Raw genomic sequence first — 18,327 nt, 5'->3', positions numbered from 1 at the left:
ATCTACAAAAATGGTCTCACAGTCCACGGACTTGACCACGGCAGGGCCGGTGTTATGGATTTTACTGAGTTATAGCCTTAGGGCTCAAAGTGGAGGAGAGATTGACTTCATCGCTACTTGTTTTTATAAGAAGCGTTGACAAGCTAAATGCACCGAGGTGTCTGTTTAAAATACTAGCACAGCTCGGACACCCATGCATACCCCACAAGACATGCCACCAGAGGTCTCTTCACAATCCAAGAACAGACTATGGAAGGCGCACAGTACTACATAGAGCCATGACTACATGGAACTCTAATCCACATCAGGAAAACTGATGCAAGCAGTCGAATCTGATTTTTAAAAAACATCTTATGGAACAGCAGGGACTGTGAAGAGGCACACACACAGGCGCTAGCACATGCACTTTACACAAACACACGTAAAATGTAATATTGTTGTATGGTGGTATTATACATTTTGTATTATAGATATGTAGTGGAGTAATAATGCTATATGATGTACAGTTTTATTTTTTGCTTAATGTGTAATGTAAGTGCCTTAATGTGTTTGTACCCCAGGAAGAGTAGCTGCCTTTGCAGCAGCTAACGGGAATCCCTAATAAAAAGAAAAACAAATGTAACCTACTTTAAGTGATTTGTTTGACAATCAGATGAAAGCATCATGACTGGCTGAGTTCATGCAACATTAAAAAAGGTAATACATTTTTACAGTACATTTTTTAATTCCATATCTACTATAAAACAAATTGTAAAAAATTAGGTCCAGTGAAGAAAATGTACCCCCTATGTAAATCAAAGGCCCATCCAAATGATTCATTATGGCGCTGGCCCTGAACCCCATTGAAAACTTGAGGTTTGAATTGAAGAGGACAATCCATAAGCGCAGACGAAGTATATCAAGGATCCGGAAAGATATTGTATGGAAGAATGTTCTAAGATCACTCACATTTCATTTGTTTTTTTAAGGATCAGTGCCGTTATCCTCGCAAGGTTAGGTAATGAAAAGGTATTTAACTTTTACTTGGTACTCATCCCGGATCCGGGAGCACCCCCCACAGTAAAAAAGCTGACTAGCATAGCCTAGCATAGCGTCACAAGTAAATACTAGCATCTAAATATCATTAAATCACAAGTCCAAGACACCAGATGAAAGATACAGATCTTGTGAATCCAGCCATCATTTCTGATTTTTAAAATGTTTTACAGGGAAGACACAATATGTAAATCTATTAGCTAACCACGTTAGCAAAAGACACCACTTTTTTTACTCCACCAGTTTTTACTCCATCAGTAGCTATCACTAATTCGACTAAATAAAGATATATATAGCCACTAACCAAGAAACAACTTCATAAGATGACAGTCTGATAACATATTTATGGTATAGCATATGTTTTTTTAGAAAAATGTGCATTTTTCAGGTATAAATCACAGTTTACCATTGCAGCCACTATCACAAAACTCACCCAAAGCGACTAGAATAACTACAGAGAGCAACGTGTATTACCTAATTACTCATCTTAAAACATTTCTGAAAAATACACAGCGTACAGCAAATGAAAGCCCAACCTTGTGAATCCAGACAATATTTCAGATTTTCTAAGTGTTTTACAGCGAAAACACAATATATCGTTATATTAGCATACCACATGAGCTAACATCACCCCAGCATTGACTCAAGGCAAAAAGCGCGATAACGTTATCACCACCAAAATATATTAATTTTTTCACTAACCTTCTCAGAATTCTTCAGATGACAGTCCTGTAACATCATATTACACAATGCATATAGAGTTTGTTCGAAAATGTGCATATTTAGCATCACACATCGTGGTTATGCTATGTAATCAGTCAAAACATGGCATGCATTCTGGCCGGCGCCATCTTGGAAGGGCACCTAAGTTTACGATTATTTATCGATTAGATTGACTAAAAAAATACAGGTTGGACAGCTAATGAAAGATGCATTGGTTATTAATGCAACCGCTGATTTAGATTTTTAAAATTAACGTTACTAGACATACAGTGTGCGTTGCAGCCAGACTAGTGCCGCAATAATGTCCGAAAAATGCGTTTACATTTTTCCACATAAATACGGAATAAAATCATAAATAGCTCTTACTTTTGGACGAGCTTCCATCAGAATCTTGGGCAAGGTGTCCTTTTGTCCAAAAGAATCGTTGCTTTGTTGTAAAACGTCCACTTCAACTTCGGAACTAGCAGCTAACAGTAGCTACGTGGCACACACACATGTCCAAATCCTCAAACGCAATACTACGAAAATTCCGAAAATAGCAATATACTCGCATAAACTGATATAAATCGGTTTCAAATAACTTCGTTATGATGTTTCTAACACCTATACCGAATTAAATTACAGACGGACATATCTAAGGCCGATAACTGAGCGTTTCAAAATGCTATCCTGAGGTCTTGCGTTGCGTAATGGCGGAAGTCGAAAAGAGAGCGCACCTCGTTCCTTGCCCTTTTATAAGCTCTGAGAAATACGTAGAAACACCATTCCACTTCTCATTGGTTACTGACATCCAGGGGAAGGCGGGTGCAGTTCATTTCGATCCATAGGGCACACACAGAGCTTTAAACTGATCCGAGATCAGAGCCTAGTTTTCAGACCTTCGCATATCCTGTCATGATTTTCGCTGTAGAAGGAGTTCTGGTTCACCCACAGACATAATTCAAACGGTTTTAGAAACTAGAGATTGTTTTCTATCCAATAGTAATAATAATATGCATATTGTACGAGCAAGAATTGAGTATGAGGCAGTTTAATTTGGAGACGATATTTTCCAAAGTGGAAACAGCACCCCCTGTATTGAGAAAAGGTTAAAAACCGGGGTGGGAAAAAAATATTACTTGTTAAACAAAATTGTTAAGTAATTGTTAAGTACAAAATAATAATTATTTATTTGATAGTCTTTTTTGCACATCTTTATCAAAGGTGCCAATAATTTTATACCGAGTGTACACCACCGGTCAAAAGTTTTAGAACACCTACTCATTAAAAAAATAAGTTTATTCTACATTGTAGAATAATAGTGAAGACATCAAAACTATGAAATAACACACATGGAATCATATAGTAACCAAAAAGTGTTGAAACAAACCAAGATATACTTTATATTTTAAATTCTTCAAAGTAGCCACCCTTTGCCATGGTGACAACTTCGCACTCTCTAAACCAGCTTCATGAGGTAGTCACCTGGAATGCATTTCAATTAACAGGTGTGCCTGTTAATTTGTGGAATCTCTTATCTTCTTAATGCGTTTGAGCCAATCAGTTGTGTTGTGACAAGGTAGGGGGTATACAGAAGATAGCCCTATTTGGTAAAAGACCAAGTCCATATTATTGCAAGATCAGCTCAAATAAGCAAAGAGAAATGACAGCCCATCATTACTTTAAGACATTAAGGTTAGTCAATACGGAACATCAAGAACTTTGAAAGTTTCTCAAAGTGCAGTCGCAAAAACCATCAAGCGCTATGATGAAACTGGCTCTCATGAGGCCCGCCACAAGAATGGAAGACCCAGAGTTACCTCTGCTGCAGAGGATATGTTCATTAGAGTTACCAGCCTCAGAAATTGCAGCCCAAATAAATGCTTCACAGAGTTCAAGTAACAGACACATCAACTGTTCAGAGGAGACTGTGTGAACTAGGCCTTCATGGTCGAATTCCTGCAAAGAAACCACTACTAAAAGGACACCATTAAGAAGAAACTTGCTTGGGCCAAGAAACACGAGCAATGGACATTAGACCGCTGGAAAATTTGCCCTTTGGTCTGGAGTCCAAATGTTATATTTTTGGTTCCAGCTGCCATGTCTTTGTGAGACGCGGTGTGGGTGAACGGATGATCTCCGCATGTGTATTTCCCACCGTAACGCATGGAGGAGGTGTTATGGTGTGGGGGGTGCTTTGCTGGTGACACTGTCTGATTTATTTAGAATTCAAGGCACACTTAACCAGCATGGCTACCAAAGCATTCTGCAGCGATACATCATCCCATCTCTGGCTTGCGCTTAGTGGGACTATCATTTGTTTTTTAACAGGACAATGACCCAACACACCTCCAGGCTGTGTAAGGGCTATTTTACCAAGAAGGAGAGTGATGGTGTGCTGCATCAGATGGCTTGGTCTCCACAATCCCCGACCTCAACAAAAGGGATTAGTCGGACCGCATAGTGAAGGAAAAGCAGCCAACAAGTGCTCAGCATATGTGGGAACTCCTGGAAAAGCATTCCAGGTGAAACTGGTTGAGAGAATGCCAAGAGTGTGCAAAGCTGTCATTAAGGCAAAGGGCTATTTGAAGGCAAAGGGCTATTTGATTGGCTATTTGAAGAATCTCAAATATATTTTGATTTGTTTAACACCGTTTTGCTTACTACATGATTCCATGTGTGTTATTTCATAGTTTTGATGTCTTCACTACTTTTCTACAATGTAGAAAATATAAAAAATAAAGAAAAACCCTTGAAAGAGTAGGTGTTATAAAACTTTTGACCAGTACTGTATATGGTTGAGGGGGAAGCTGATGTAACTATCTTGACTTTCAACAGCAAGTTCTGAAACAAAGCTCCAGGACAAGAATTTCAGAGGAGCAGAAGGCCGTTTAGTCAGGATAACCCTGGGAAAAAAAGCAACTGTTACAGCCAAGTTTGCTACTATGCACTCGAATGGTAAGACAAAGTGGCCCTGACACATGAATATTGCACCTCTGCTGGAGTTCAAATGAGACATTTTTCAGTTTAATTGTGCTGCCCAAACTCAGTTTCCACTTCCATCAACTAGGGATGTAAAACAACTGTTTACTGTTAAGTTCGGAACCACCTCTTCAACGTTGGGTGATTATCTTCATCTCACTTTAACCTAAATGAAGTCTTTTTTTTTTTATGATACTTAAACTTTTAAATTTGTCTCATCTTTACTGACTTACAGGTGCAAGAAGGGCTTTGAATGTGGATGGGTTGTCAGGTTCTCATAAAGTTTGACATTAAATATAAATATTTTATAAATTTGACAGCAGCTCCCAGGTTGAAGATCCCTGCAGCTATACATTGTTCATTTACAAAATCATGACATCAAAAACAAACAGAACAAGAGGTTTGATGTTTTTGGGGTAAGATGAGGTAAGACAGTGGTCCTAGCCTCATTATGTAATTTTCAACAATTAAGGAACGCATTTAATTTCTTGAAGTTACAAAATCAGCAATAGGGCATTTTATGGTTTTAAAAATCAATTTAACAGAAATAATTCATTTCCCCTAGAGGGGGTCTCTAAAAGGAACTTACCACATCATCAACTTGTGATCGGTCAGCGATGTCAATTGGAACAACCTCAGCCTCCTCCCATTCCTCTGGGGATAGACCATGGGGCTTCAAAGAGAAAGTGAGGGGGACTGATACTGTTAACACGTTTCCACAGGTGTAATAACAGATTAGGGGAAAAAATTACATTACATATATCTTGATAAATGCAACAGAGTTCATTATCTCGGCATAAATTCATGCAGATTATATTGGTAAAGACATTGCAATTCGAGAAGATTCTGAATTTCAGAATGATATTTAGTTTTATTATTGCCTGTGTTAAGTCCGCATTAGTGTAATAATTACTCGGGGGGGAAAAATTTTAAGAAATTCTCACATTTTCTGTGGTCCCCATGTCTAGTTTGTGCCAGGTCTCAATCTTAATGAAAAAGTCATCCTTCATGTATTCATTCTGCGAAAAGAAAAATAAGTAAAAATGTCTGCATAATATATACACGCACACTGTAAACAAAAAAAAAAGGTATTATAAATGAAAAACACTTACGGTCACAACTGCATGATCCCAGATTTACAGCAAGACGAACAAGATAGATAGGGGAAAAAGAGAAAAGAAATAGGAAGATACGTGATAATAGAACATTAAGGATGTTTCTACTAAAACTTTACCACAGCAGTATAATTAGCCACACATACGAATCCAAGCTATAAATCAATTACAAGTTATTTTTGGAGCTAGATACACCAAAGTTGGTGCACATATTCTTACTATATTGCTGTGCTTCTAAAAATCAAGTTAGATTGGATCGTGCCCATCTCTCCCATTTATTTGGGATTGAGGTTAATAGCGGAATCTAAACTCAGCAAAAAAGAAACGTCCTATTTTTAGGACCCTGTCTTTCAAAGAATTCGTAAAAATCCTTAACTTCACAGATCTTCATTGTAAAGGGTTTAAACACTGTTTCCCATGCTTGTTCAATGAACCATAAACAATTAATGAACATGCACCTGTCGAACGGTCGTTAAGACACTAACAGCTTACAGACAGTAGGCAATTAAGGTCACAGTTATGAAAACTTAGGACACTAAAAAGAGGCCTTTCTACTGACTCTGAAAAACACCAAAAGAAAGATGCCCAGGGTCCCTGCTCATCTGTGTGAACATGTCTTAGGCATGCTGCAAACAGGCATGAGGACTGCAGATGTGGCCAGGGCAATACATTGCAATGTCCGTACTGTGAGACGCCTAAGACAGCGCTACAGGGAGACAGGACGGACAGCTGATCGTCCTCGCAGCGGCAGACCATGTGTAACAACACCTGCACAGGATCAGTACATCTGAATATCACACCTGCGGGACAGGTACAGGATGGCAACAACTGCCCGAGTTACACCAGGAATGCACAATCCCTCCATCAGTGCTCAGACTTTCCGCAACAGGCTGAGAGAGGCTGGACTGAGGGCTTTTAGGCCTGTTGTAAGGCAGGTCCTCACCAGACATCACCGGCAACAACGGGTGATGGGCACAAACCCATCGTCGCTGGACCAGACAGGACTGGCAAAAAGTGCTCTTCACTGACGAGTCGCGGTTTTGTCTCACCAGGGGTGATGGCCGGAGTCGCGTTTATCGCCGAAGGAATGAGCATTACACCAAGGCCTGTACTCTGGAGCGGGATCGATTTGGAGGTGGAGGGTCCGTCATGGTCTGGGGCGGTGTGTCACAGCATCATCGGACTGAGATTGTTATCATTGCAGGCAATCTCAACGCTGTGCATTACAGGGAAGACATCCTCCTCCTGACATGACCCTCCAGCATGACAATGCCACCAGCCATACTGCTCGTTCTGTGCGTGATTTCCTGCAAAACAGGAATGTCAGTGTTCTGTCATGGCCAGCGAAGAGCCCGGATCGCAATCCCATTGAGCACGTCTGGGACCTGTTGGATTGGAGGGTGAGGGCTAGGGCCATTCCCCCCAGAAATGTCCGGGAACTTGCAGGTGCCTTGGTGGAAGAGTGGGGTAACATTTCACAGCAAGAACTGGCAAATCTGGTGCAGTCCATGAGGAGGAGATGCACTGCAGTACTTAATGCAGCTGGTGGCCACACCAGATACTGACTGTTACTTTTGACCCCTCCCCCCTATGTTCAGGGACATATTATTCCATTTCTGTTAGTCACATGTCTGTGGAACTTGTTCAGTTTATGTCTCAGTTGTTGAATCTTGTTATGTTCATACAAATATTTACAGGTTAAGTTTGCTGAAAATAAACGCAGTTGACAGTGAGAGGAGTTTAGATAATAGTATGTAGGTAAAACACTATTATTGCACACAGAGTGAGTCCATGCCACTTATTATATGACTTGTTAAGCACATTTTTACTCCTGAACTTATTTAGGATTGCCATAACAAAGGTGGTGGATACTTATTGACACATGACATTTCAGCTTTTCATTTAATACATTTGTATAAAAAAATTACACTTATACATTATGAGGTATTGTGTGTAGGCCAGTGACAATCAATTTTAAATACAGGCTATAACAACAAAATACGGAAAAAGTTCCGGTGTGTGAACACTTTGAAGGCACTGTATAAGCTAACTCATTACAGACCGTTCCCCATCAGACTGTCACTGCTCCATCATGTGTGTGCCACACAGACACTTTAGTCCTGCATCGGGTCGGATACCCACGGTTCCCCGCGGGTGATCAGCAACAACAAAAAAAGAATCCACTGGTTGGTGGAATGAAAACATTATTTCAACCCGTGGGTCAGTTCGCGGTTCCGAACAATTACATTGCAGGCCGAAAACATTTTAAATCAAGATAATGAACCTTAAAAACCCAGGAGCTTGATGCACTTCCTTTCTGTGAGCGGCAAGGCAGACATAAGGCTATCAGCCACACACGCATTGAGTTTGTGTGGAGCCGGGAACTGTCCCTTATTTATGTGATGCTAAAACTTTCCATTTTGTCCACGCAGAGAGCTTATGGTCCCCTCTCCCCACGTGAGAATGACACATTGCCAAGTTCACTTTCCCTGAATAGCCTAGCTCACAGGAAAATTGCTAACATAGGCCGAACCAGAGAAATAAAAAGGTTATATAGGCTACAACATCATTGTGGAAACAGGTGCTGCGCGAGTGAAATCCCCAGTTTGGAAGGACAACAACGCGGTAGATGGAGACAGCCTGCACAAAGTGCAAGCAGGTAGGCCAATTTGTTTTGATAATTAAGTTAATTATTACATTCATTCAGGCTTTCATTCATTAGACCATATAGTGTAAACCGGTTCATCTGGTAAAAGCTTGAGTAGTCTAAATAAATATTGCCTATTTCCGCAGACAATATTTGATTCAGGGAATAATTTATTCAAGTTTGAATTAAGCCTAAACTATTTGATTATCTAAACAATATTGAATGTAAGGGTAGGCCTATTGTTTTGTTATGTCGATTATAGGCTTTCATTAGGTAAAGCAGGGGTGTCAAACTCATTCCACGGAGGGCCTAGTGTCTGCAGGTTTTTGGTTTTTCCTTTCAATAAAGCCCTAGACAACCAGGTGTGGGGAGTTCCTAACTAATTAGTGATGTTAATTCATCAATCAAGTACAAGGGAGGAGCGAAAACCCGCAGACACTCGGCCCCCCGTGGAATGAGTTTGACACCTGTGAGGTAAAGGCTAATTAGAAGGCTATTTTTCTCAAAGTGATTTGAGTGATGCATCACATTATGAAAAGATTTCGTTCTTAATTCATGGCATGGTTTCCTTTTATGCAAATGTTGAATAGACAGGCAGACAAGTTTACTCAAGCAAGAAAGAAGAATAGTAGTAATAATTATTATTATAATAAAGCCTACTACTCTGGAACATATAAACAATTAAACAAATTGATGTTATATGACGGGTAACGGATCAGCTCTCGGGAATAATTATATGTGTCAGGTTGCAAATAAAAATCTGTCCCGATGTCTGGTATCGGGCTCGGAATTGATGTGGCCGGCGTGGAACAGGCGCAACTCCAAAACACTGACCAGTGCAGGACTCCAACATACACATCTGTTCCACGCTGAAGCTCCACCATAAGGAATATTAGAACATATCTGCCTGCACTTAGCCTCTGCCCAGGCTTTCAAAAACATTATGCTTAGTCATGATTCATCCAGTTGGTGCATTCGATTTTGAGCTATAGCAAAACTTTTGTTAAAGCATTTTGTTTTCACACATTTTTGGGGTTACGATACCATCCTATATCACAATGTTTTATGGGTACATAATCACAATAGGACAAAGGTTGACATTGCCCAAACCTATAGATGACTGCTTTTTTCGAGAAGAAATTGTGACCACAGAATCAGAGAAAACCAGATGCTATGAATATTATTCACGAGATAACTTGAGCTGGAAACTCAATCAAACCCCTCACACACACACACAGTCCTGAACACTCACTGGTGCGACAATAGGGGTAGGCATTCCAAGCTTTCTCGTGGAAGACAAGGGCTCCCTCTGGAGCAAACATCTGGATGAAACTGGGTACCTTGCTGTAAGGGTGAGAGGATAGAATGGATTCATTCATGCAACAAAAACAGTTATGAGTTACTGTTTTAACACAAAATGTCCTCCAAGTAGGGTTCTTATACTTTCAACACAGGTGGAAGGAATCAACACAATCAGTAAATAAAATGTAAAAAATTGTCGCTAATGGTAAAAGTAATTGAAAGTTCTACATACTCAACTAGCTATCTACCCTCTGACTGAAGCCATTTTCCAGTGACAATGGTTTGTTCTGTATTGGGATTTCCATCAAACCATTTTTATGCAAAGTCCTCTTGTACCCCAAAACTTCCTTGAACTGCAAAGCATGTATTGGGGACCAGCGTTTATCACCGTTTGAGGTGTGGAAAGCCCAGCTCACACTTTTATGATGTGGTTTTCTAGGTCTACAAGTTGACAAAAAAAAGCTACTCATAGGTTGTGTTCAATACACTGCAACTGTTACAAAAGGGGGGAAGTGATCAGTTCTCTCTGGCTACAGATATGCATTTTGACAGACAGGCAAAATGTGTGAATGTGTAATTACACTTTAACCCGGCACTCAGTAGAGATCGTTTATTTCTTTTTATAAAATGAGAAAATATATGCCCGGCACTTGACATGGTTGGATAGAATTAGAGTAGGCCTAATAATCACATGGATGATGTTAAGCCAAGTGATATACAGATAAGTGTTTCCTTTATTTTGGCAGTTGAGTAAATGAGGGATACAAAAGTATAACGAAAGCAGGTGCTTCAACACAGGTGTGGTTCCTGAGTCAATTAACATCTCATTATGATTAGAGTCAAGTATTAAAAAGCCCAGTTGCCCATTAGTTTTGGCAACCATGGCTAGAAGAGGAGATCTCTGTGACTTTAAAAGAGGGGTCTCAAAGGAGCATAGGGGGTTTAAAGGGTGTGTGTGTCTCAGTCACCAGACCCTAACCCAATTTAACTTTTAGCCTGCGATAAGAGTTTTCCACCACCACCAAAACACCAAATGATGGAATTTCTCCAGGAATAATGGTGTTCCATCCCTCCTATAGAGTTCCAGACACTTGTAGAATCTATGCCATGGGGCAATGAAGCTGTTCTGGCGGCTCGTGGTGGCCAAATGCCCTTCAAGACACTTTTTGTTGGCGTTTCCTTTATTTTGTCAGTTACCTGTATATAATGTGCATGATGCAGTGGAAATTGTGATATATATTTTAATGGAATTAGCTAAGTAAATTTAGAGTCATGTGGTGCTTTGTTGTGTTGGCCTACCAGCGAAAAAAAGCTGAATAAATTACAGAGCTCGGTCATTTCCAATAAGTAGTATGGGTGGGGCTCGGTCTATGAGTTTGTTTGAAACATGATATGGTGGTTACCACTTTATTATATATCCCCTTAACCATACTCTCATCATGTACACTTTCCACTTCCAATCTGTGAAATGTTGGCTAGAGAGAGAGTGGGAACGTTTAACCACTCATTAGAAAACGTTCACATGTAGCGTATTGAAACCTAATTCATCTTAAAAATTCTAAAATGTTCAATTCCAACACCCTATTTCACTAGTCTATAACGTCAACTACTTCGAAACAAATGTATTTTGTAAATGACGCTGCTAGCTTAGATTATCCAAAATTATCGTTGTACAATGCCAAAACTGAACTGTTTCACTCCATTTTTCTTGTTCTGATTGTAAAAAATGCATAGGTTAGCCTAATGTTTTCTTGCTCACCTAATAGGAAAATGTTAATATAGATTGCTACGCTTCCAAAAAAATGAAATACATTAAATCCCTACCTGTTGAGAAGTATTTACATCCCTAGCAGAATGCATCTTGCAGCGTTTTTTACACTTTGAAGTAGGCTAATAGTGAAGTATGCTCATTGCATGTAATAGAAAAAAGGAGAGCAAATGTGTAGGCCAGATCCACCAGATGTATTTTTCCAGATGTACTCACCTGTGTATGTGGTAGATCTTGTGCGTGTATTGGCCTTTCTCTCCATCCTTTTCATATGGTTCATTTCGAAGTACTTCAATACCCTCTCCTCCTCCAGTGTTATTCTTGCTAGCCTCAGCAACAGAGAACAGCTGGCCGACCTGGTACTGTAAATGAGTGAAGACGTTACATAAGTATGTATGTGTAGCTAATGTAGCCAGCCTCCCACCAGCTTAATCAGTTCACAGCATGAGAAATAAGACACGGAAGTTGGTATTCGATGTGGTAGATGCTGAATTACACTGAACAAAAATGCAACAAATTCAAAGATTTTACTGAGTTAAGAGTTCAGATAAGGAGATCAGTTAATTGAAATACATTCATTAGGGCCTAATCTATGGATTTAACATGACTGGGAATACAGATATGCATCAGTTGGTCACAGACACCTTAACAAAAAGGTAGGGGTGTGGATCAGAAAACGAGTCAGTATCTGGTATGACCAGCATTTGCTTCATGCAGCGCAACATCTCCTTACTTACTTACCCTATTTTTTTTATTGCAGTGTCATGTACACGTTTAAAGTGGGGTTTAAATACAAAACAAAACTGACAATACAACATTCCTAACAGTTACATACCAAAAAAACACACAAAAAAAACGTTAAAAAGACTAGCCTGCTGGCCTTACTGAGTCGATAGGAACATTAGTCCGAGCTATTTAGGAGGGATATCACACCTGGCACAAATGATTGTCTAGTTCTGTTTTTCCTGCTGAGGGGTGCCCTATACCTGCGCCCTATATCTGCGCCCAGAGGGGAGTAGTTCAAAGTCCGGGTACAGGGGGTGGCTTGGGTCTAAAATGATTTTGAGCCTTGCAGAGGGCCCTGACCTTAAAGATCTCATCCAGGCCTGTCTGACTCCAAGCACCTTGCTTGCTGTGGTGATAATCCTTCTCAGTATATTTCTCTGGCTGACAGTGGCATTGCCAAACCAACAAACAAACTAATTCCACTGATTTCAAAACTTGATCCTCCAGAGAGGGGAGAGCAACAGTTCCACTACAAAATAAAAAAAATTAAAAGCCACGTTCGACAGGATTACCAACACAGAATGACAAGCTCAAATAGACAAAAGCCTTCTAAATGGCAGACCAATCCGAACTCATCTCTCAGCATGTCCAGCGACTCATTATCTCAGCCAATCATGGCTAGTGGGAAGGTTCCCAACTTTTTCTGTGGCTTAACCAACAAGGCTGGTAATTTAACTATTTTATTCGTATTTACAGATTGCATGCAAGTTTGTTATTTAGACACGTGAAAGGTCACATGTTCGAGAAGGCATTTCTGACAACAAAAAACACATTTTGATAAAACACATTTTATTACGTTCAAACGGCTCTCCTGTGAAGTCGTGACTTGCGACATATGCCTAGTTTTCTGAATTGGGTCACATATTTAGCCAAGGAGCACGTTCTGATTGGCGAGTGAGGGGTAAGCCTCGACACACCCAAAACTGGTTTATTCATCAAAACCCATCCCTTTCAAATCAAATTGTATTGGTCACATACACATGATTAGCAGATGTTATTGTGAGTGTAGCTTAATGCTTGTGCTTCTAGTTCCGACAGTGCAGCAATATCTAATAAGTAATCTAAGCATAGTTTCCTAAGGACTAGAAGCGAGGTGACCCCCCTCTGTCGGTGCCATCTTGGTAATTCGCGCCACTGCCAGCAACTGCGCCAATAACTGTGGTGGTGAAAATAGCTAAACTATTTGACCCCCTCAAACCTACAGCGCTACCGCTTAGATTTACCACTGCATTAGGTTTGTTAAAATAGAGGCCATAGAGTTCATCAGGCTGTTGTTTGTGGCCTGTGGAATGTTCTTCCACTCTTCAATGGCTATGCGAAGATGCTGGATATTGGCAGGAACTGGAACACTCTGTCGTACACGTCAATCCAGAGCTTCCCAAACATGCTCAAAGGGTGACATGTCTGGTGAGTATGCAGGCCATTGAAGAACTGTGACATTTTAAGCTTCTAGGAATTGTGTACAGTTCCTTGAGACATGAGGCTGTGTATTATCATGTTGAAACATTAGGTGATTGTGGTGGATAAACAGCATGACAATGGCCCTCGGGATCTCGTCACGGTGTCTGTGCATTCAAATTGCCATCGATAAAATGCAATTGTGTTCATTGTCCGTAGCTTATGCCTGTCCATACCATAACCCCACCGCCACCATGGGGCACTCTGTTCACAACGTTGACATTAGTAAATCACTCACCCACACGATGTCATCTGCCCAGTACAGTTGAAACCCGGGATTCATCCATGAAGAGCACACTTCTCCAGCATGCCAGTGGCCATCGAAAGTGAGCATTTGCCCACTGAAGTCAATTATGAAGAGTATGCAGATGAGATTCCCTGAGACGTTTTCTGACAGTTTGTGCATAAAATTCTTTGGTTGTGCAAACCCAGTCTCATCAGCTATCCATGTTGCTGATATCAGACGACCACACAGGTGAAGAAGATGGATGTGGAGGTCCTGGGCTGGCATGGTTACACGTGGTCTGCAGTTGTGAGGCCAGTTGGACGTCCTGCCAAATTCTCTAAAACATTGGAGGCGGCTTATGGTAGAGAAATTAACATTAAATTCTCTGGCAACAGCTCTGTTGGACATTCGTGCAGTCAGCATGCCAAATGCTCGCTTCCTCAAAACATCTGTGGCCTTGTGTTGCATGACAAAACTGCATATTTTAGAGGCTTTTTATTGTCCCCAGCACAAGGTGCACCTGTATAATTATCATGCTGTTAAATACGATTCTTGATAAGCCACACCTGTCAGGTGGATGGATTATCTTGGCAAAATTGAAATGCTCACTAACAGGGATCTAAACAAATGTGTGCACAAAATTTGCGAGAACTTTTTGTACCTATGGAAACATTTTGGGATCTTATTTCAGCTCATGAAACATGGACCCACAACGTCACATTTTACGTTCATATTTTTGTTCAGTGTATGTGTTTGGCTAAACGAAATATTGAATCCATGCTCTTACCTCTTCAACTGAACAGGGCAACAGCACTTGGCTATCAAGAGATGGAGGATAAAGAAAAAGGGACATACAAGTCAATACAATTGGCTAAGTAGTTATTGTGTTAACATTAACAGAGTTTACTCAACTCCACGATATGTTGAGTAAAGTCTGCTTTCCGGGCCATAGTATGGTATCATCAGTTCGTGCTATAGTAGATTACATTCCACACGTTAGCATCGCCGCTAGCTTGCTACGAACAACCAAGGACAGGTTCGAAATTGGCTATCCGTAGAGCCGCTATCGCGTTCGCTATCTAGAGACAATGGCTAGCTAACGTTAGCTATACTTCTACACTAAGTAACGTCAGCTAGCTAGCTATCACCGATCATTCAACATTTCTGAAAACCTGTCATCGGCTCAAGGAGTGCCATATTGTAGTGATATCTACCTATGCATGTCCCACAATTGCGAGTTACATTAGCTAGTCTAATAGACAGCCAGTATTAACGAACACAAACATTGACATAGCTTGACTAACGTTAACTAGCTGAAGCTGGGTGGCTACCGTAGTAGCTAGCCAGCCGCTAACCAAATCACAGCTTCAAATTCCTCCTTGCATTAGCTATGTTATCCATTAAATAACAAATTTTTATATATTGTGGTAACGATTAAGAGTCATGATGGACGCTATGATATAAATAGAATTCGCGTGCATAATGTACTCACTATTCCTTTATGAGTACCATCCCGAACGTGGACTGAACTGCTTCTTCTTTAAATGTGTATTGAAGGATCACAACTAAGGCGCATATACCGCCCCCTAGTGTACTGAATGGCTTGTGTACATCGCCGCGGGCCGCACAGTGTCTCGCACGTGGGCGTGCTGGCAGCATATAGCAGCTTTTCGATTGTGCAAAAAGAATTCAGCAGAGCAAGTTTGTATGAAGGTCTTGTTATTAAATGGGTAAATAGTGTAAACCATTTTCCATGTCATGAATTTATTCACAGATAAATAGTAATATGCTCTAAACCGCACTGGTGACAAACACACTTTGCTGCCCTGTTTCCAATCGTCCACATGGCTGGGTGAACCTATTCAAGTAAGTAAATACTTTTCAAAAATGTTAAAACAAATGATGTATTATTAGCTAACTAGCTACAGTGCAGGCTAACTCAAATTAGCTAGCTAGTTGGCTAGCTAGCTATCTAGCCAACTTCACATACTGTATAGATAGCTAGCTAAGTGAATGAAATATCACAATCTACCTACAGTTGAAGTCGGAAGTTTACATACACCTTAGCCAAATACATTTAAACTCAGTTTTTCACAATTCCTCACATTTAATCCTAGTAAGAATTCCCTGTTTTAGGTCAGTGAGGATCACCACTTTATTTTAAGAATGTGAAATGTCAGAATAATAGTAGAGAGAATGATTTATTTCAGCTTTTATTTCTTTAATCACATTCCCAGTGTTTCAGAAGTTTACATACACTCACAATTAGTATTTGGTAGCAATGCCTTTAAATTGTTTAACTTGGGTCAAATGTTTCATGTAGCCTTCCACAAGCTTCCCACAATAAGTTGGGTGAATTTTGGCCCATTCCTCCTGACAGCGCTGGTGTAACTGAGTCAGGTTTGTAGGCCTCCTTGCTCGCACACGCTTTTTCAGTTCTGCCCACAAATTTTCTATAAGATTGAGGTCAGGGCTTTGTGATGGCCAATCCAATACCTTGACTTTGTTGTCCTTAAGCCATTTTGACAGAACTTTGGAAGTATGCTTGGGGTCATTGTCCATTTGGAAACTATTTGCGACCAAGCTTTAACTTCCTGACTGATGTCTTGAGATGTTGCTTCAATACATCCACATAATTTTCCTCCCTCATGATGCCATCTATTTTGTGAAGTGCACCAGTCCCTCCTGCAGCAAAGCACCCCCACAACATGATGCTGCCACCCCCGTGCTTCACAGTTGGGATGGTGTTCTTTGGCTTGCAAGCCTCCCCCTTTTTCCTCCAAAAATAACGATGGTCATTATGGCCAAAGAGTTCTATTTTTGTTTCATCAGACCAAAGGACATTTCTCCAAAAAATACGATCTTTGTCCCCATGTGCAGTTGCAAACAGTAGTCTGGCTTTTTTATGGCGATTTTGGAGCATTGGCTTCTTCCTTGCTGAGCGGCCTTTCAGGTTATGTCGATATAGGACTCGTTTTACTGTGGATATAGATAATTTTGTACCTGTTTCCTCCAGCATCTTCACAAGGTCCTTTGCTGTTGTTCTGTGATTGATTTGCACTTTTCGCACCAAAGTACATTCATCTCTAGGAAACAGAACGCATCTCCTTCCTGAGCGGTATGACGGCTGCAAATCAAATCAAATTTTATTAGTCACATACACATGGTTAGCAGATGTTAATGCGAGTGTAGCGAAATGCTTGTGCCTCTAGTTCCGACAATGCAGTAATAACCAACAAGTAATCTAACCTAACAATTCCACAACTACTACCTTATACACACACACAAGTGTAAAGGGATAAAGAATATGTACATAAAGATATATGAATGAGTGGTGGTACAGAACGGCATGGCAAGATGCAGTAGATGGTATAGAGTACGGTATATACATATGAGATGAGTACTGTAGGGTATGTAAACATAAAGTGGCATAGTTTAAAGTGGCTAGTGGTACAGTGTAAATTAACATAAAGATGGCAAGATGCAGTAGATGATATAGAGTACAGTATATACATATGAGATGGTAATGTAGGGTATGTAAACATTATATTAAGTGGCATTGTTTAAAGTGGCTAGTGGTACATTTTACATAATTTCCATCAATTCCCATTTTTAAAGTGGCTGGAGTTGAGTCAGTATGTTGGCAGCGGCCGCTAAATGTTAGTGGTGGCTGTTTAACAGTCTGATGGCTTGAGATAGAAGCTGTTTTTCAGTCTCTCGGTACCTGCTTTGATGCACCTGTACTGACCTCGCCTTCTGGATGATAGCGGGTGAACAGGCAGTGGCTTGGTGGTTGTTGTCCTTGATGATCTTTATGGCCTTCCTGTGACATCGGGTGGTGTAGGTGTCCTGGAGGGCAGGTAGTTTCCCCCGGTGGTGCGTTCTGCAGACCTCACTACCCTCTGGAGAGCTTACGGTTGTGGGCGGAGCAGTTGCCGTACCAGGCGGTGATACAGCCCGACAGGATGCTCTCGATTGTGCATCTGTAGAAGTTTGTGAGTGCTTTTGTGACAAGCCGAATTTCTTCAGCCTCCTGAGGTTGATCCTGAGGTCCGATCAAATCCTGCATGGTCCCATGGTGTTTATACTTGCGTACTATTGTTGTTACAGATGAACGTGGTACCTTCAGGCATTTGAAAATTGTTCCCAAGGATGAACCAGACTTGCGGAGGTCTACAGTTCTTTTCTGAGGTCTTGGCTGATTTCTTTTGAATGTCAAGCAAAGAGGCACTGGGTTTGAAGTTAGGCCTTGAAATACATCCACAGGTACACCTCCAATTGACTCTAATGATGTCAATTAGCCTAT

The 18,327-nt window shown here is 40.7% G+C and overlaps 1 protein-coding gene across 1 annotated transcript in view; it reads right to left on the bottom strand.

Annotated features, from left to right (window-relative positions):
• The window catches only part of pitpnbl (phosphatidylinositol transfer protein, beta, like), a 38,533-nt gene extending 22,943 nt beyond the window's left edge, over nucleotides 1-15,590 (bottom strand). Inside the window, exons 1-7 of the mRNA XM_024012322.2 lie at nucleotides 15,514-15,590; nucleotides 14,809-14,839; nucleotides 11,768-11,913; nucleotides 9,734-9,825; nucleotides 5,832-5,839; nucleotides 5,664-5,738; nucleotides 5,309-5,392 (exon numbers count right to left, since the gene is read on the bottom strand). Of these exons, the coding sequence (XP_023868090.1) occupies nucleotides 5,309-5,392; nucleotides 5,664-5,738; nucleotides 5,832-5,839; nucleotides 9,734-9,825; nucleotides 11,768-11,913; nucleotides 14,809-14,839; nucleotides 15,514-15,533 (456 nt within the window). The 5' untranslated portion in view covers nucleotides 15,534-15,590. The remainder of the gene's footprint in view (nucleotides 1-5,308; nucleotides 5,393-5,663; nucleotides 5,739-5,831; nucleotides 5,840-9,733; nucleotides 9,826-11,767; nucleotides 11,914-14,808; nucleotides 14,840-15,513) is intronic.
• Nucleotides 15,591-18,327: the final 2,737 nt, after the last annotated feature.

Source organism: Salvelinus sp. IW2-2015, linkage group LG20, assembly GCF_002910315.2.
Source record: "Salvelinus sp. IW2-2015 linkage group LG20, ASM291031v2, whole genome shotgun sequence".
Lineage (NCBI taxonomy): Eukaryota > Metazoa > Chordata > Actinopteri > Salmoniformes > Salmonidae > Salvelinus > Salvelinus sp. IW2-2015.
Note: the sequence above shows the minus strand (reverse complement) of the source record. Positions and strands in the feature narration are given on the sequence as shown.